This window comes from Drosophila melanogaster, chromosome X (genome assembly GCF_000001215.4).
Source record: "Drosophila melanogaster chromosome X".
Taxonomy (NCBI): domain Eukaryota; kingdom Metazoa; phylum Arthropoda; class Insecta; order Diptera; family Drosophilidae; genus Drosophila; species Drosophila melanogaster.
The window spans coordinates 5,121,681-5,139,479 of record NC_004354.4 but is presented as its reverse complement, the minus strand read 5'-3'; the positions used below and the strand labels follow the sequence as shown (position 1 = coordinate 5,139,479).

At 40.2% G+C, this 17,799-nt stretch overlaps 3 protein-coding genes across 8 annotated transcripts in view; all 3 read right to left on the bottom strand.

Annotated features, from left to right (window-relative positions):
- Positions 1–17,799, bottom strand: part of CG15465 (uncharacterized protein) — a 169,106-nt gene that overhangs the window by 115,385 nt on the left and 35,922 nt on the right. The window lies entirely within an intron of this gene.
- The window catches only part of rg (rugose), a 169,106-nt gene that overhangs the window by 115,385 nt on the left and 35,922 nt on the right, over positions 1–17,799 (bottom strand). The window lies entirely within an intron of this gene.
- Rpn13R (Regulatory particle non-ATPase 13-related) lies at positions 6,495–7,582 on the bottom strand. The gene has a single exon (NM_131977.2). It carries the CDS (start codon positions 7,520–7,522, stop codon positions 6,548–6,550), a length of 975 nt encoding a protein of 324 aa, NP_572205.1. The 5' UTR covers positions 7,523–7,582; the 3' UTR covers positions 6,495–6,547.

Genomic DNA, 17,799 nt, shown 5'->3' with positions numbered 1-17,799 from the left:
ACAATCTTGCCCGCATTCTACTCTCCTGTCCTCTCCATGACATCGTCATCGTCATCGTGGCATTGACAAAAGCCCCAAGTAACTTGGCTCTTGTCTCGGTCGCCGTCTCGCTCAACTTGGCCGGCTTATGCTTTCAGGCACACACGCATTCAATTTGCTGGCCCACACAAACACACGCGCACACACAGAGACGGTCTATTGCACACTGAGAAAAAATGCATGAATCTTATTCTCAACTACAATGTGAGTTGATTTGAACCATCAGTATTTCCCATACGTCTAAAATCAAAGCAAGAACTTGTCCATAGCTAGCGATACTCATCACTTTATCGCTGATTTTGAAATATACAAAGGATTAAGATCGTTTTGCAATCTCAGTAAAGCCAACAAACAGACTAATGCTTGTATATTTATTTATTTAAAATTAAAAAGAAGACGAAGTTATATTTGCATAAATTCATTAGAGCCCTCTAAAAAATTAAAATGGATTCAGAGAAAGTATTTTATATGCGGCGACATATCTTTTTTTTTTTTGCCACTGTTTTTGTGCCATGCATTTTTAAAGCCAGCAGAGCAGCCAGCGAAACGTCGACGACGATGACTGAAGTGGGAAATCAAATGTTTGTAATTAAAATTAAATATTCTATTAAAGGATCAAAACTGCAAGCCAAAAGGATACAGGATGCATGCAGATGCAGCCAGTAAACAGCAATCAAAAGCGGCATATGCATATAAAGTAGACACCCTGAATGTGAATGCGGATTAGTGTGTGTGTGTGTGTGTGTGTGTGTGTGAGTCGTGGTCTGTATATATTTCATAACACAAATGTTTAATCAACGCAGCAGGACGAAAAGGACGAAAGGACAGCGAGGACAGCCTAGACCGAAAATAAATAGCACATCATCAGTGTCAGCTGGGGCCAAAAGGGGGCAAAGCTGATGCTGTTGCAGGGAAGGGAAAAATGCGGCAGCGAAACGAACGGTTGGGGGAAAATGGTGGGAAATCGCCGGCTGAGGCCGTGGAAAAAGCCATGGTTTGAATGGTTTGAGACTCAGGAAGCCAAAGGAACCAAATGCATTTGGGAATCCTGCAGTTGCCTACCAAGTGCCATCTATGCAAGCGTGAAATGTCAAGTGCTCAAGTTTGAATTTGGCTTGGCAAACACTCACTCTCGCACAGAACCAAACACACACACTCATTCACTCACACACACACACACACACACCCATACAGATACCATCAGCAAAGGCAATTGGGAGCAAAAGGCAAATACGGCCAACTGCACAAGCCAAAGGCAAAACATTAAAGCAAACAAACGAAACTCACACACACACACACATGCGAATGATATCCTTTTAGTTTGCTTCTTACAACATCAATTAATAATTGAAAAATATACATATACACGCATACAACTCTGTTTGTCGACGAAATTGCGGAAATCGAGACGATAAATTCATTGAAACAAGTTGAAATAATGGTGAACTGAGTAATTCTTTAATAAACAGTAGGTATTTGCATTTCCTTCGGTACATTTAACCTTAAGTCAGTAAATATCGAAACTGATAAAGATATAACTTTTTGTAAATTTAGGAATTTAAATATATAGCATTTTACACAAGACTGCACAGAGTAATTTAGTTTACTTTATTAAACAAACACAAGCACAATTCCAATTCAAACATATTCATTTTCATTAATCAAAACTGACAGTCGACATATTGCTAATAAATGACGACTGCAAATGATTGCTTAACCCAAGAAAGCATTAAATGAATACGAAATTGAAACGACAGCAAACGAATTTTACATTAGAAGTATTTACTGAAAGCCCACTAGGAAAGCAAATATTAAAAACATTTTAGCATTTATTTTCATCAAAAATATTTATAGTTATGTGTACAGTGTTATATTTTTTTTTTATTCATTGTGTTGCAATGAGTAAACATTAAAACTGTGAAAATAATAATGCATGAATAGGTGATTAAATAAATATTTATGGAATTTAAGCCGGACTCAAAGCTGTTGTTAATAATTTCGAATTATGCAAATTAATGTAGTTGTAAAAAAGAAATGAAATAAAGCGAGAAAAATGGCATTACCTACCATCTCTACAATTGATTGTCGGTCGCTCGTATTGTGAAAATGATGATTGAATTGATTGAATGATTGAATGAATTAATTTGTTATCGAATTGATTTGGTTTTGGCTTTTGATTACCAGTTTTGTAATCGCCTGCCATTCTCTTCTATTGGCTGCGAAAAATGTCTAAAAATCGCTTTAATAGGCTCAATCAATTAACAATAAAAATGCAAAAGAAATCAAGCAACAAACAAAAGCAAATCAGTGCCATCAGTGGATAAAGTTCTATGATTTTCCATATATATGCGTTGCAATTTCGTTTCGCTTTTATTGTCCAGCCGAGATTGTCAGATGTGACCGAAAAGTAACCCTCAAATGACCCTTTCCAAATGTTTGCATTCCGAACCGCATACACAACAACAAACTCTGGTTGGCCGGCAATTTTACGTTTATATTTCGCCGGATATTTCCCTCTTAGTCCTTTGCCGACTGCACTCGGTGTTCTACATAAATATGAAATTTATTAGTGAATGTTGCATATCCTTTTGTGCGTGTCAGTTCCGGCTCGGATTGCATTTTCGCAGCCGGAAAGTCGAGGAGAGCCACCAGTGGTGGCTGGATAAGGAGGATGGGGAGGAGTCAGAGGTTCAGCGGATCAGGGAGGACCAAAATGACCAGAGGTCTCCGTTCCGGCAACAACATCATTACTGTACGTTGCCCAAAAAAGCCATTTCGCCCCCTCTTTTTTTTTTTGTTTGTGTCGCGTTGTGGAAAAAAGCCCGAGCTTTATTGCCATTTCGTTTGGACGGTGGTTTCTGCGATTTTAATTTGTTAAATGCACTTTTGTCCTCTTCATCTGGCATATCGAGCGGTGCACTTAACCCGCGAATGACATCAGGGTTCATGGGTCGTTCGTAAAAGTTATTTAATTCACGGAATTCACGTAATTGTTGACTTAAATCGGATACATTTGAATTGAAATTTTATGCGAAACTTTTTGGTGCTTTGTTTTCGCTCTATATATATAAAAACTAGTAACTTTTTTTTTCCACCATCAATAAAAATAATTCATTGAATTCAATACTAGTTTAGTTTTGAATTGCATTCGAGGCGTTTTGTGCTCCATATACATATACACACACCTACTGCTACTATTTAATTCGGCTTTTTTTTTTTGGCTGCGGACAAGAAAGTTTTTGCAGCTTCAGTTGGAAAATTTATTCATTGCTTTCTGCAAGTGGGTTAACTTTCTGGTTTGGCGACGCGAACAAAGCTCGACGGCGACATTTTATTGTAGTCCCTTGGACAGGCGACGGTCCCTTCCCCAGTTTCCTCTGAATTCTGAACCCCCCTCAGAAGTGCTTGATTTTTATTTTTAAGGGGAGAGAGCTTTTACGCTATTATTTGATTTTTATTCGGGTTCCGGTCGGGCCCTCGCCGCACTCCATGAGTTATTGTCTCATGGACTGCGGCTTCAATGCGAACTAGGCCAGTATCCACCAAAATTGCGAGGAGGGGTGACGGCGAAAGCTGGGTGGCGATTTTCGCAGCCTGACTGTCGCTTCATCTCCCTGCCCTGTCGAAATTTCTCCTTTTTTTTACACAATTTTGCGGTAGAGATGGCAGTGAATCGATGGATACATCATCAATAGAATCTGTTGTCTTATGAAGGCGAATTGTAAGCACTTTTTTTTTGATGGCTGCAGACGAATTGTGAAATTGTTATCGAAATTATCGATAATATATCGATGCTTTGCCATCTCTAAGTTTCAAGGGCAACATTTTCGGTAACAACGGTGGACAGAGGAAATGTTTGACCATCTACCAATGAGTGTTTTCTGGTAAGGATATGCTTGAGGCCAGTGCGTTTCCTTAATGCGACAATGTTTGCTCAATGTCGACTGCCTCTGTCATTTGTCTGCCATTTTCTGTATGACTTCTATCTGTGTGACTTCCGTTTGCCGCAGCATACGCCATACATCACACACTTATAAATATGTACAATACATATATGCATGTATATTTATGTATAAGCATTGTGCCATTGACAATTGTGACACGTGCCTTTAGTTTTTGACTTTGCCTTTACGCGCGTCAAAGAGATTCTCATTAGAAATCCCATTGGAGCAGCACACAAATTCCTCAAATTTCGCCATCTTCTTAATCATCAAGTGCCTTTAGCTCTTGCGATTGCTCAAAGTGGCATAAAGCCAAAGGCAACAAAACAAAAAAAAAAAAACTAGTTTCTAAAGGTTGCACTCTGCTCTGCTGCTTAATGATACTTAATACGTACTTATATCGGTTTCAAAAGGTACATTTCTGCAGTCACAGGACACAAACTCAGTTGCAATATTTTAAGCAACATAACCGATAAATTGTGGCAATATTTGTAATTTAGTAATTCGTCTACGTACTCTGCTTCAAGCATCAAAAATAATTGACCAATTGCTTGTAATCTACATCAGGTGGCAAATTCTATGGGCATTTCCATTGCCTGCTGCCGGGCAATTTAAAAAAAAAAAAAAAAAAGAAGCCCGACTTTTATTTACATTTAGCCAGGAATGAAAATTCACTTTGAGCAACAAATGCTACTTGTTTGTTGTATACACGATGTGTGTGTGTGTGTGTGTTGCATGTGTGGCTAAGATGCTTTGGCTTCACCTTTGACTACAGCAAAAATTCCGGCAATTTCGTGTGTGAATTACCCCTGGTTTCCCTAGCTCCTTGCTAGTTTTAGTTTTAGTTTCAGTTTCAGTTCCAGCTACAGCTACAGCTTCAGTTGTGTGCTTGATTATCAAGGACCAAAAACAGCAACAACCACACACACTCACACACTGCGCCTGTTGTGTGTGTTTGCGTAATTCAAGATGGCAGCAAACCGACAAGCTGAAGGGCAGGAAAATGTTTAGAAAATAGGTGGAATGAGTTGGTTGGTATGTTGTAGTAGTAGTGCCATAGAGCAGTGCGAAGTACAAATGTAATGGCAAATTTTTGAAATTAGTATGCAACACGCATAGCCGTCGAGAGCTGGAGAGATGGAAAAGTGGCAAAGGACATGGCAATGTGAATGGAAATGGAAATGGAGTTTTGGGAGCTGAGAGCTGGAAAAGCGGCTAAAGAGCCAGCTAGTGCCCCATGTTGCACACTCACCCCTTTTTAACTATTATTGCATTTGCTTCGTTGTGGAGAACATCAATAAGCGGCATATTTAAGCTGCTTGTTCGGTTTAAGTAATTTTTATGGCAATTCTCTGCAACGCCATTTACCATTAAGTTTTATGTCGGTCCCACAAGGGAGCGTGAAAGGGGAGCATTATTAGTTTTAGTTGGTTAAATGCGAGAAATTCATGGAAAGTATCATAGAAGTCAGTCGAGTTGGCACAAGTGGCACGTTTTAAATGCAAGGCAATTACGTTTGCCTAATTTAATCAATAGTGTTACAAACGTATTTGTGAATCATTTCAAGTTAAATGCCTTTAACATGCAGTTAGGTATGCAAGAAACAAAGTGCAGCCTTACTAACGTTAAACACGCTGGTCACACTCTGTAATGACTAATGCAGAATGTTGTGCAGAAAAATTTGCTTTTTCTCAGTAACTATTTTCTCTTCCTTTTCTTTTTTTTTTTTTTGGTTCAATTTTTCCACCGCCATCGTGCACCATTGTCCAAACTCTGACACAATGCAACAACTTTCTGAACATTTTGCTTTTCTTAAGTTTTCTTTTCTTCAACGGCAAACAAAAAAAAAAAAAAAAACGGATAAAACTGTTACCAGCCCAGCATTTTCGAATGCTTTATCTGGCCCGAAAACCCATAGCACAATTCCTTACACTGTCCCGCTGTCCACCATTTTGCCGCTCACTTAGTTTCATTAAAACAACGTGGAAAAAGTTTTTGGCAGTCATGGACCGAAGGAGAGAAGAGGATTGTTGGCAGGACAGGCATAGGACAGGACAGGCGCCATACAAATGAGGCAAAGAAAACTGCTGTCGCAGGACCGAGGACTCTTAAACTGGCAAAGAAGTGAAACACTGGAACACCCCACAGTCACACTAACCCGATCCTAAGTACTCCCCATAGTTTACAACTATTTTCTTATTTGAGAAATTTCCTTCTTTTGTTTTCATCGCTGCCTTGCTTCTTTTTCTGTGTATTTTATATCAATTTTTAGTGTTCCCCTATTCATTTTTCTGTTTTTTTATCTTTTTTTTTTACTCTTATTTTTGCTACTTTTTTCCTGGGCACAAGCACACTTTTATCCGCTTGGTCTTTGTCTGGAGTTGTGCAAGTTGTCGTCTAACTTATGGCATCTCATTTATCTTCGTAACTCGAAAGACGAAGCGACGGCCCAGGAATCAAGCAGTTATTGCATTTTGTACGCCCTCTTACCCTATAGATCCACTCATCAGTATTATGCGCCATATTTAATTAACTATATTTAAATATATTTATAAGAACCTCACGGTTCAATCGGTTGGCCCACCATAATCCCCATCGTTTCGTTCAAGTTCACGAAGAAAACGCTCAACATCCCCAACTTGAGCGGCATTCAAGGCCTCGCGATTGTCATCACTTTGCAATAGAGGCTCCAGACTCTTTCTGAGTGCACCAGAATGAAGTCCTACGGAAAAAGAGGACAAGGATTCGTAGAATTGCGCCGAATGCAAATGCTCCAGTATGTCTGACTGCTCATCCATCGCCTCATGATCTTTGGGCAATTGGGCCATTAGTTTTTCACGTCTCGATGGGCAACTTAGAACTTTGTCCACTGCTTCGGCGCCATGTAGGCGTAAAACAGCTGCCAAATCGAATGTCTGTATACCCGACTCTGATGTATATGTATCTGTATCTGTATCTGTATTTGCATCGGGATCGGCAAATGGCAAGGGCGGTTCTTCCATCGCATCACCAGTTTGCCAATGATTCAAACTCCGGTTAGCTGGTAGCCAAGTTGCTTGCGTTTCGACCAGCATCTCTTCCAGAATTTGAGGATTCTCACTGCCACCGAAACCGCGTCGTGCTGTTGTATGATCCGCATCCGTATCCATATCGCCCTCGGCCGCCGCAATCTCATCCCTTTGGCGTTCACCACTGGCAATCAATTCATTGACCCGCTGACAAAATAACGCATCCCCATCCGCCTGCAGCTCCTGCATCCAGAAAAAGTAACGCTGCGTCGATCGTGTATACTTTAGGACATAAACCCGACCGGTTTTGCACTGATCAATGCGACGGAACTCGAGGACGCCCGGCGTTGCTACAATATCCAGCTCAACGGACCCGGAACGCCGATCCATCCAGTGGATATGGAGCTGATTATCATCGGCGGATCGGCGCACAAAGAGCAGTCCTTTGCGGTCATCGGGTTCGACCATCTTGCCTAGAAGGACCATGCGGCCGGCCTTGTACTCGACCAAATTGTGTGCATTCGACTGGGCCATGTGGATACTGGAAATTTTCGAGTTATTACCAATCGCTTGAATTGTGTGAATAGTTAATATACAAATTTCACAGCCAGCTACATAGTTTTATTTTATTCACTCATTTGACAACGATTTCTTTTTTTTTTTTTTGTTGTCGATTTCTGTGCCCGCAGGACAGCAACGTTCTAGTTTTGTAAACACATTAAATGCACATCGAAGGCAATCGAGGTAATGTTTAAAAACGAAAAGCGGAAAGAACGAATTACACGCTTATAGCTCCACACACATCGTCTCATTTATGGGCTACTTCAGCGTGAGCCGTTTGGTTTGGTCTGTCCAGTCCAGCCGTGGCGGCAATTGACCTTTAATTGCACACTTAAAAGCACATAAAAACGTGGCTGGCCAGGATGCACGAGGCAAGTAGTTCAAGGAGCAGACATGAAAATCGCCGGTGCCCGTAGGTCCTCGGTCAACAGAGGCGTAGTAAGCGCTGTAAGCTTAGCCAGGGGGCAATTAAAATTAAAGCGATGACTTATATGGCTTAACGGACAGCGAATAACGTGGCACTCAACTACACTGGAGCTTCTGGCTCTACATATATCGCAATTTGATGGCAACTATAGATATTGTTAATGATACATTATCATCCCATTATTGCCTTCCTAAAGAACAGACTGTGTGTGCTTATTTTTTTTTTTTTTTAATTGAAGTAGCCTTTTGTGCCGAACGAAATGGTATCAATACGGATTCGTTTTCCAAAAAGGATAACACATGTGGTTTGGCCACATTTAAATTGATCCAAATCGTCTTAGATGTATTTTGAAATATTTTCGTTTAATTTAATTGGATTAGAGTCAATATGATTGGCATGATTTGTTTTCATTCAATTAAAGTTGATTCGATTGGATGTCTGTCTGTGCAATTCGATGCGATGTCATGTCCTCATGATGAATTATTCAAGCAGATTGAATTGAAAACGAAAGCACGATGTAGACACATCTTTTAGTTGCCTTACAATTTTACACTTTGCCCAGAAAGCAGCTGGCAAAACCAACAAGCCTTGATTTCTTTTCAATGGACTCCAGTACACATATATATATATATATTTCGTTTTAATGACAGGACTCCTGCAGCTTTCGTCGCTCTCTGTTCGAAAGCAATTACAATTTAAGTATTTAATTAGGGAATTACGTGAGCAAACACCCAGCCACCCAGTCAGCCGCCCACACACATGGCGAGGTCAAATAAATGGAAACGAAAAGGAAACCGTGTATGAAATAAAATAAAATGAAATAAAAATAAAAGGAGCGTAACGAAGTTGCCCCAATTGTGGGTGGTGCTTGTCCACCTGCCCACCTGCCCAACTGCCACGCCTCCCCATAAATGCCAATAAAAATGAAGCCAATTGCTGTTGCCGCAACAAAATAAGAATGAAAAAAAATAAATAAAACAAAAATGAAAAGAACAAGAAGCATTTGAGGCAACTACAAAACAATTTGTAGTTTACGCTTTACGCGTTCTCTACAGTTCGTCCGTAACGAAAGCACAAGTTGAGACCCCGAGAAATAAAAAAAAAAAAAAATGGAAAAAAAAAATGAAGGGCTAGGAAAAATGCGGGGAAAGCTGTGGAAGAAAGCCTGGGGAAAACTGAAGGAAATGTGAAGACGCTGGCGACGGACGCAAAGGATAAGCGTGTCCTGGCATCCGACTGACTTAACCCACGTAGCCGTAGTCGTCGACACCCGCAGCCAAGCAAATAGTAAATAAAATCAAGAACTATAAAAAATAAAACCTAAATAGAAAAAGAAAACAAAAAATGCAACTGGGAATGTGCCAAGGTTGTTTTATTCAAAGGGTTTTAAGAAGAAAAAAAAAACACCTATTCGATTGAAGCACTTCAAAGGGAAATAATCTGCTGCATAAACATGTAACTTATGTAACTTATATTCCACAAAGAAACATTGAGGAACATTCTGGGAGTACACCACGGCGTATACGTCATGCTCTAAACGCACAAAAATTACGAGCGTTGTGTTGACAAATACCTTAACTTCAGTTAGCAACGCAGCCACACACACACCCAGCCAACATTTTTTGCAACACCCCTTGGCAATTTTCCTTCATTTTCAGTTTCATTTTTATGGCTACGTTTTGCTTTTCCCATGCTTCGAATTTTGTTCCTTTTTCTCACATTTTTTTTTTTATTTACTTTTTTTTTTTATTTTGTGGGTATCAATAAATTGACGTCGACCAAAGCTAACAAACGAGATGGGGAATGGGAAAGTGGACGGTAACAGGTAAACAAACATGTCTACATATATATAATGTAAAGATGTACCACATAAGGTTTATATATGTACATATTTTTGTGTATAAATGAATGTGTGGGCGACAGTGGTAAATGAAATGATCGCCTTTTTGACTTTCAACCATAAGCATGGAGATATATATATGTATGTATGCATATATATTCGCTTTTCGCCTCAATTTATGCTCTGCAAATATGTGCGAAGTTGCGTTTTTCGCCATTATTTGCCATGCATTAATAATTTGTTGGTCGTAATTATTATATGACACGAAATAATCATTTCACAGCATCTCAACGGGCAGCAATTTAAGATTTCTGCTTAAAACAAAAAAAAATCGTGATGAAAAGCCTGCAAATTACAATGCAGACAAGTTAATTTGTTTATAAACCAAAGATTAAGTGATGTAATTCAAGTGCTATATGAATATATTTTGAGCATCTAGGACCAAGAAAAGAACATACCCATAACTTAATTAGCATTTACAATTGACTCAGTTCGAGCATTCGATTTTAATCAAGCAAATACTTTCGCCAGCAATTGACTGATTTAAATGCAGTTTAACAATTGCTTAAAGGCCAAAAATTTCAATAGCGAAGGCACTTGGAGACCTTCGAAAGCAATGAATTATTGACTTGGCTTAATTGAATGGTTTCATTGCATTTCGAGGGCCAATGAAGATGACTATGAAATGAGTTAATTAATTGAAATTTGTCAAGCCAACGGACGTTGGCTCAATAAACCCTACAAAAAAAAAAAAAAGAAAAGAGACCCTGCCATTCGCCATTTTTGGTTTCACCTTCGTTGCTTTTTGTTGCTTGTCGTTTAGCCAGTTGCGTCATTAATTCATAAGCATGAACTTCATTTGGTGTTTTTCGCTACTTGTTCTGCTTGCATGTAATTCACCATGTGTGTGTTTAGTGTCAGTCAGGCCAATTAAACGAGTGAAACGAGGAGTCAACTTGAAATTAACACACACTCGCACACACGCACGCAAGTTTATGAATCTCAAAAATGTGCGTCGTTGCCCCAAACTAATTTCACTCACACCAACACGCACACGCCACAGGAGTTAGTCCTTTCCGTTGTTCCTGTTGCTTGTTTTCTCACAAAAAGGAAGCCAACGAAAAACACACACAGCCAGTTCCAGTCCCCTTATAAATCGAGTCGAATTCGTGAGATACTCTAAATAAATTAGTTTACTTTAAATTAATTAACTACTAATATGAACACACATTGCACAAATTTTTCACAATCGATATTTTATTAACTGAATTTTTGGGTAAGAGCATACTGCATAGTCAATTTTATCTTGTGATTATCTTTTCAACTTTTGCAAGTTTCCATCCAATCATTAGTTATACATTTTCTGCGCCATCATCGCTCTAAAAACGAACCGACTGCCACCATTTGGTGGCCAGGAAATCCTAGAATCCTCTCAAATTGAAAGTGTATCTCGATGCTTTTTCCGTTTATCCTGCAACCCGTTGGCTGGCTGGCTGGCAAAAAAAAAAAAAAAAAAAACAGGGTAAAGAGGAAAATCTCCACATCAGGGCTTCCTTTTTCCCGCCCGCAACACACGCACACACAGAAACACGCACACAGACACACACACCCATGATTGGCGGCAGGTTTTGTTAATTTACGTATTTTTTTTTTTTGGTCTCGCTTCTCTTGCCCCTTTATTTTTGCTGTTTTCCCCGGCACTTTACCGCCTTCCGTTGCTCTTTAGCCTGGAGTGCGTGTTAGATAAACTGACAGGTGGGGAAACTCGGCAAAATGTGTGGGGGGGGGGGGGGTTGTTAAGGTAGGGGTGTGTGGTGCTGGAGGGAAATCGGCCAAAAGGGGCGGCAGGAAACTGCAGGATATGCCGCAAGGGCAAGCGGATGTGTTGCCGCTTTTCCACTAAACCAACCCATCTGCCACCTTCAAATCCGACCTCTGCCTTAGCCCTCGATTTTCCTTAACCCTTTGACGGCAAGTCATGGTAAGTATGGGCGTGACAGCCGCCCTAAATGCCAACAACAAGGACACAACAAAACATCAGCATCAACCAGCGTGGGCGGCATTTTTGTGGTTTTTGTGTGCTTCCTTTGCTTTGCCAAAAATATATGTATGTACTATACACAACATAAACATTTTGCATATACATATAGATGATATACATACGTTGCTATATATATATATATATCACTTCATTCGTACATAAGGCCGTTTTGGTTTGTCTTGCCATTATTTCAACTTTCAAGTGGCGGCTGGCAATGCAAAAAGCGCAACCAGAGCCACAACACAACTTTTGCAGCTTGAAAACGTTTAAAGAGCAGGGGAAACAACTCGTTTGATACCCCTCTTTAAATACAGAAAAAAGCATATGCATTTAACAACTATGCTTAAAGTATTTACCTACCCAAGAGACTTAACCTGTGTAGGAATATTTTATACTTTATGTATAAACAAAAAGGAATACTTTCACATTCGCATACCCTGTGCAAGCAACACTCGTGGCATAAACAATGGTGGACCTTTAATAAACATCATTTAATTACAGCTAAAGCGAGCTGAAACAGGAGCTCTGTAGGGATAACCGAAGGACCCTTGGTAATTTGTATAATTTTTTTTTTTTTTTTTTTTTTTTAATTATCCTCTGATTTTTTGCCCCTTTTTCCCCGCCCTCTGCTGGTGGTTTTAGTTACACAGCGAGAAATCGCCGCGGGTGTAGCTTAACAGATGGTCCGAGGGTTGCGTTGTTACCACAACAGTCGTGTCACAGATTAAAGTTGTGATAAATAGTAAAAAGCGACTAAGAAGACACAACTCGGGGAGTATAAACGTGGGCGTTAAATAACCGAGTGTTTACCTGGCGATAGCAAAAAAGGCATTAACGCCAAAATGCTGCAGGAAAATGCGAAAAATATGGGTTAACAGACGGATGGCCTTTAGAGGATCAAAAAGAAGGGAGAAACAATTGTGTGTGCTTATGCATAACTCAACACTCTGACTGTTAAAGTAAATAACAAGAAAATAAAAAAAAAAGAGAGTTGATTAAACAAAGGAAAATCATAACTATAAACACCAAACCTTACATACTTTGTTATTATGGCCAGAGTAGAACCAAGTGACCAACCAAATGGAAAACTCGTCGCCAAAGTCAAGATCTCTGACCTGGTCATAAATTGCGCACAAAGTGCCCATATAAATCAAGTGTAAAGCGCTTCGACTCGGCTTCACCTTCTTCGAATGGAAGGGAAAATAATAATAATAATAATGAATTTATGGTCGGGACTTCAAGGTTCCTCTTTCTGAGTGCACTGCAGCAAACAAGTTCCGGCCACCATTAAATAACATTTAAAATGTCAAAGCAAGAGTGCCACACAGCACCGAATGGAGAATCGAGAATGGAGACTGGCGAATCGAGAATCTCGAGCAGTACCATCTCAACTAATGTTGAAAAGAAATTGAATGGAAGATGCTGAAAGACTGTTGGCTGGGTCACCAAAGAGATGCATCGGCAAAGGGATGGAAAAAGGGGGGACAAACAAAGCCGTAAATCTCAAAGCCAAAGCAGATGCGATTCTGGCCGCAAAAACAACAAACAGAACTCGAAAGCAATTTAGATGCATTGCATATGCAGCTAGGATGCGGATATGGTTTACAAATGTTTGGATCAGTGGCGAGCTCTCTGGGTGTTTTGGTGTTTGTTCCAGCATCCAAGCAGCAGCCAGCACACAATGCATAACCATAAGCGATGGCGAAAAACAAGGCTGACAAGACGCACTCGCTCTAGTTGCAATTACAAGGACGCGACAACGTCGAATCAGGTTGCTGCCTATCATCCACCGAAAAATGGATGGTGAAATGGGGGCGAAAAGGTTTCGCTTTGTACGACTTGTTTACTGCACCAAAAAAAAAAAAAAAAAAAAAATGTGAAATGTTTTAGTCATTCAAATCAATGTAAGATTTAATATTGTTGCATGACCAGCCATTAGCATGCATTTCTTAGTTTGGAATAGCTGATTAACTAATATGTTGGTATTAAACTTTGCAATGATATTTCTCGCTGTGCATTTGGGCTCCTTCAGCAGCCAAGATAAATATTCAATTAAAGAACGCGTAACGAAGGCATGTACTTTTACCCCAGCAAGATGAATCGACTCGCGGAGCGAAGGACGAATTGCTCGAGAAGATTGCAGCAGATTGCGCCGGGCGCTTGCCATCGACTTTTCTAAGACACCACCTCCCCATTGGAATCCTGGCGCGGCGGCACCACCCACTTTCCATTTTCCACCCAAGCGTGTCAGTCACGGTATTTGTGTTCACTGCATTTCGCCTGGCCCTCTGCCTGCACGAGGACGTCACAAAGGAACAAAATGGCTGACATTGTTAAACTCAAAGTACAGCATAGCTGTATATAATAAAAATAATATTAGGAAGTGTAGGAAACGTGAAAACCGTAGCTGACAATATAATAATAATAATAGAAAAAGGAAGGGAAACTATGTTTATAACCTATGCCACGCAGTCATTCCCCCGCCAGCCATTCATCCGAAAGTGGTGAAACTTTATATTTAAGTAAGTGAAGTAACGAAATATTAAACCAATAAAATGATTAAATCACACCCCAAGGATGTTTCATACTTTTGTTGCAATATATTTTGCAAAATATTTCCACTGTGCCCACTTTTCACAAGAGTGTGACAAAAGGCGGATGGATGGTAGCGAAATAGGAATCGCGAGGTAAAATGAAAATAAGTGAGGAAAGGAAGTGGAAGCTTGCATTCAGGACGAAGAAATATGCATTCCAGCTGCTTGTGCTGTGCAGAGTCCTTTGGTAGATTCCTTCAAGGATCCCAGCATATCAGTCAGTCAGCCAGCCAGTCGCGCATTTCGTCATTCATTCGGACTCCTCGCATTCACTCGCTCAGTCAGCCGCTCATTCATTCATTCATTCATTCAGTCATTGCTGCAACGACGAGAGCCCTTTTGCTTGACTGCGCCACTTTCGGTCGCTCATTTTGGGTTGACTTGACTAATGTTCGTCGCTGAACCTTGAGCAGACCACCCACACAGAGACAGAGGCAGAGACAGAGACAGAGGAAAAGCGGACAAGCACAAATACAAATATAGTACACTCGTCGGAACCGTCATCGACTTGTCAACATTCTGACTGACTGACTGACTGACTGACGCACTCGCACACACACACACACACTTGCCAGGCGAAAGGGACATGGGGAAAGCAAAGGAAAGTGGGACTTTGAAAACTAAGTAGATGAAAAGCCGTCTAATGCCTGCGCCCGAAATGAGAAGCCCAATGCAGTCGACAAGCGATTTGCTCGTACTCTAACTTAGTTTACTTAAAAAATCGATTTTATCGACATGATTCATCGAGTTTCTTCACTTATTGAATAAAAAATCGATTTTATCGACATGATTCATTGAGTTTCTTCACTTATTGAAAATATGTATTGATTTTTATTGGATTTGAAGTATCATTTCAAATTAACAGCATTCAATATTAACAGAAATAAGTGGTACACTGCTCTGTAATATTTTAAGATATGAAAATGATCAATTAAAAACCAAGCTGTCACGTATACGCAATGTGGGCAATGTTAATAATGGCTAAAAGTGTAATCTGGCCTACGTGACGTATTAGCTATTTACGTGACCTTAAAAATAAGCAATCACGCAATCAAGTACTTTACAGGTAACCATAATACAAAAACTTATTTTCACCTGAAAGTATTTGTGCCCTGCGGATAATGTAGGGTATTTGTATAAGCCTTCGTAACGAAGATGCGGGCAGAAAAAGATGGCGGATGGATGCATTTTCAAAGCGTGTATATGTCAAGTGCTTAATGCGCCCCGCACAGATGTATGTGTGTGTGTGTGTGTGTGAGGGGTGTGTTTTTAGTGCGCCTTTTTGTTATATAATAGAAAATCCTTAATAACATTTTCTTTACAATTGTGCGAGAAGTTGAGGAAAATACGAAGAGGGAGCGATTTGCACTAGGCACACACAAATCTCTTTACGAGGCTCCTCCCATTTGGTTTTTTGCCCACTACCCCAGCTGAAAATCCTCCTCCAGCCCTTGAGTCGCCATCGTCACTCGCTCGTAAACATTTCACGCTTTGCCGAGCAATAAGTTCCTTCTCTTTTCAATTTTTCCTTCCGCTTTTCCTCCAAATTTTGCCCTTTTTTGTTTGTTCAGTCAGTTTGCCGTATTTGTTTTTGGCAGCTCGAAACTGCTGGATCCTAAATCCAGTATCCTGGATTCTATATATCCTGCTGGTCCTCTGTGACTTCATCACCCAACATCGTCAGGTGGTCTTCAACATTTTGCGTCGAAGAAGGGGTGTGCGGTGGCGCAGCACACACACAGAAGTTCAGGGGGACTGAAAAGCCAAATTCCTTTGGCCAATGTAGAAGACGAAGCTAGAAAGCTGAATGCTTAACCGCATTTCTATAACCGGAACCAGGATGTTGCTAACTTGGTTATGGCGGCGCCGCATGTTTGGGCTTAGGGCACGGAATGGGATTTTGGCTCAAATGCAGGTCGAAGGTCGAAGTTGCCTTTGCAAGTGCATTCGAACCGATTCCCAAGACAATAAAATAAACCCTTCCCAATGGGCAATGAAACATGCATTTGTTCAGCTATTGTTAATATTCATTAGGTTCAAGTGAGTGTAAATATTAGATCCGATTAGCTGACCTCTTTCAGGACAATCTACGTTGCTTTATGCATTCTGAAATGTAATGCATGCATTAGTTCATTTGAAACACTTCACTTAACGACTTATCTATTGTATTTAACAAGAAAGGTGTATTTTATACATTTTTACATCTACCAAAAATATGAATGCATATTTGAACAGATAAATAAGTTCAATTTACATACATTAATATTTATGCCAGCAATTTCAAATCCACGGTGAAATTTATTGATTGTCTGGCCCTAATGTTCGGTTTTTCCAACTAGATAAATCAAACTAAATGTTCGCTACGTTTCCACAGTTTCCAGAATCTCGAATCCCTTGTCATTGTTCAACGTCATTAGGCGATAAATTGACCTTCACGCATGGCCGATGGAGATTGGAATTGGAATGGGAATTGGAATTGGAATTGGGTATGGGGATATTAGGGTTTTTGTGGTGGGTGGTGCAAGACAAGCCGTATAGGCGTTGATTGCTAACCACATGAACCGGGGCCACTTGTCCAAATGCCAAGGAAAGCAAAAGTGGGCGGCGCTCCTAGAGCAGCAGTGAAGGTGCCAAAAAGTGGGTGGAGTTTAGGGAACGAGGAAACGATGGAACGAAGGATGTGGTGATGAAACAAGAGATGAGCGAACGAAGCCAACTTATGAAGACTCTAGTGTGTGCCACAAGCTTTGGACGGATGTGCGGCACGAGGGCAATATGTTTTCAGTGCAGCATTTCGATTTACGAGAAACCACAGCTACAGTGTGGGAATAAATGATGGTTCTTACAATTTCTAAAAAAAGTTTTTTTTTTATTAAGGCATACTGAGAAGATGGGAACATATTTAAGGCATACTTTTCAGCAATCCATCAATTTTTTTTGGAAAAAATATTTATTTTCTATTAACTAACATTTATTCTCAGTGCTTAAAGCCGCATCCACATCCTTAACCGTATAGCTGTCGCCTTCGTCGTTGTCGGCTTCATGTCTCCTACAACACGCAATGTGTAATAGTTATTTGATAATCTACCTGTTATTGACCTCATTTTTATGTATGTGTGTAGTGTGTGTGTGTGTGTATTTGTGTGTGAGCGGCAGGAGTATGTGTTTGAGTGCCTGATGTTGGTATTTGTATTTGTACGAGCTAGATGGCAAACACACACACAGCATACAGCACACGCACACACAGGCACACGAGTGTGAAACGACATGATATTGGCGTGTAAATTAGGTTTTGCTTGTATGTTATCCTCTGCCATTTCCCCCCACATCGACAATTCCAAGTTGCAG

Bases quoted from the DNA above. Each gene is read 5' to 3' on its own strand.
- Rpn13R (NM_131977.2), bottom strand. From the start codon at position 7,522: ATGGCCCAGTCGAATGCACACAATTTGGTCGAGTACAAGGCCGGCCGC.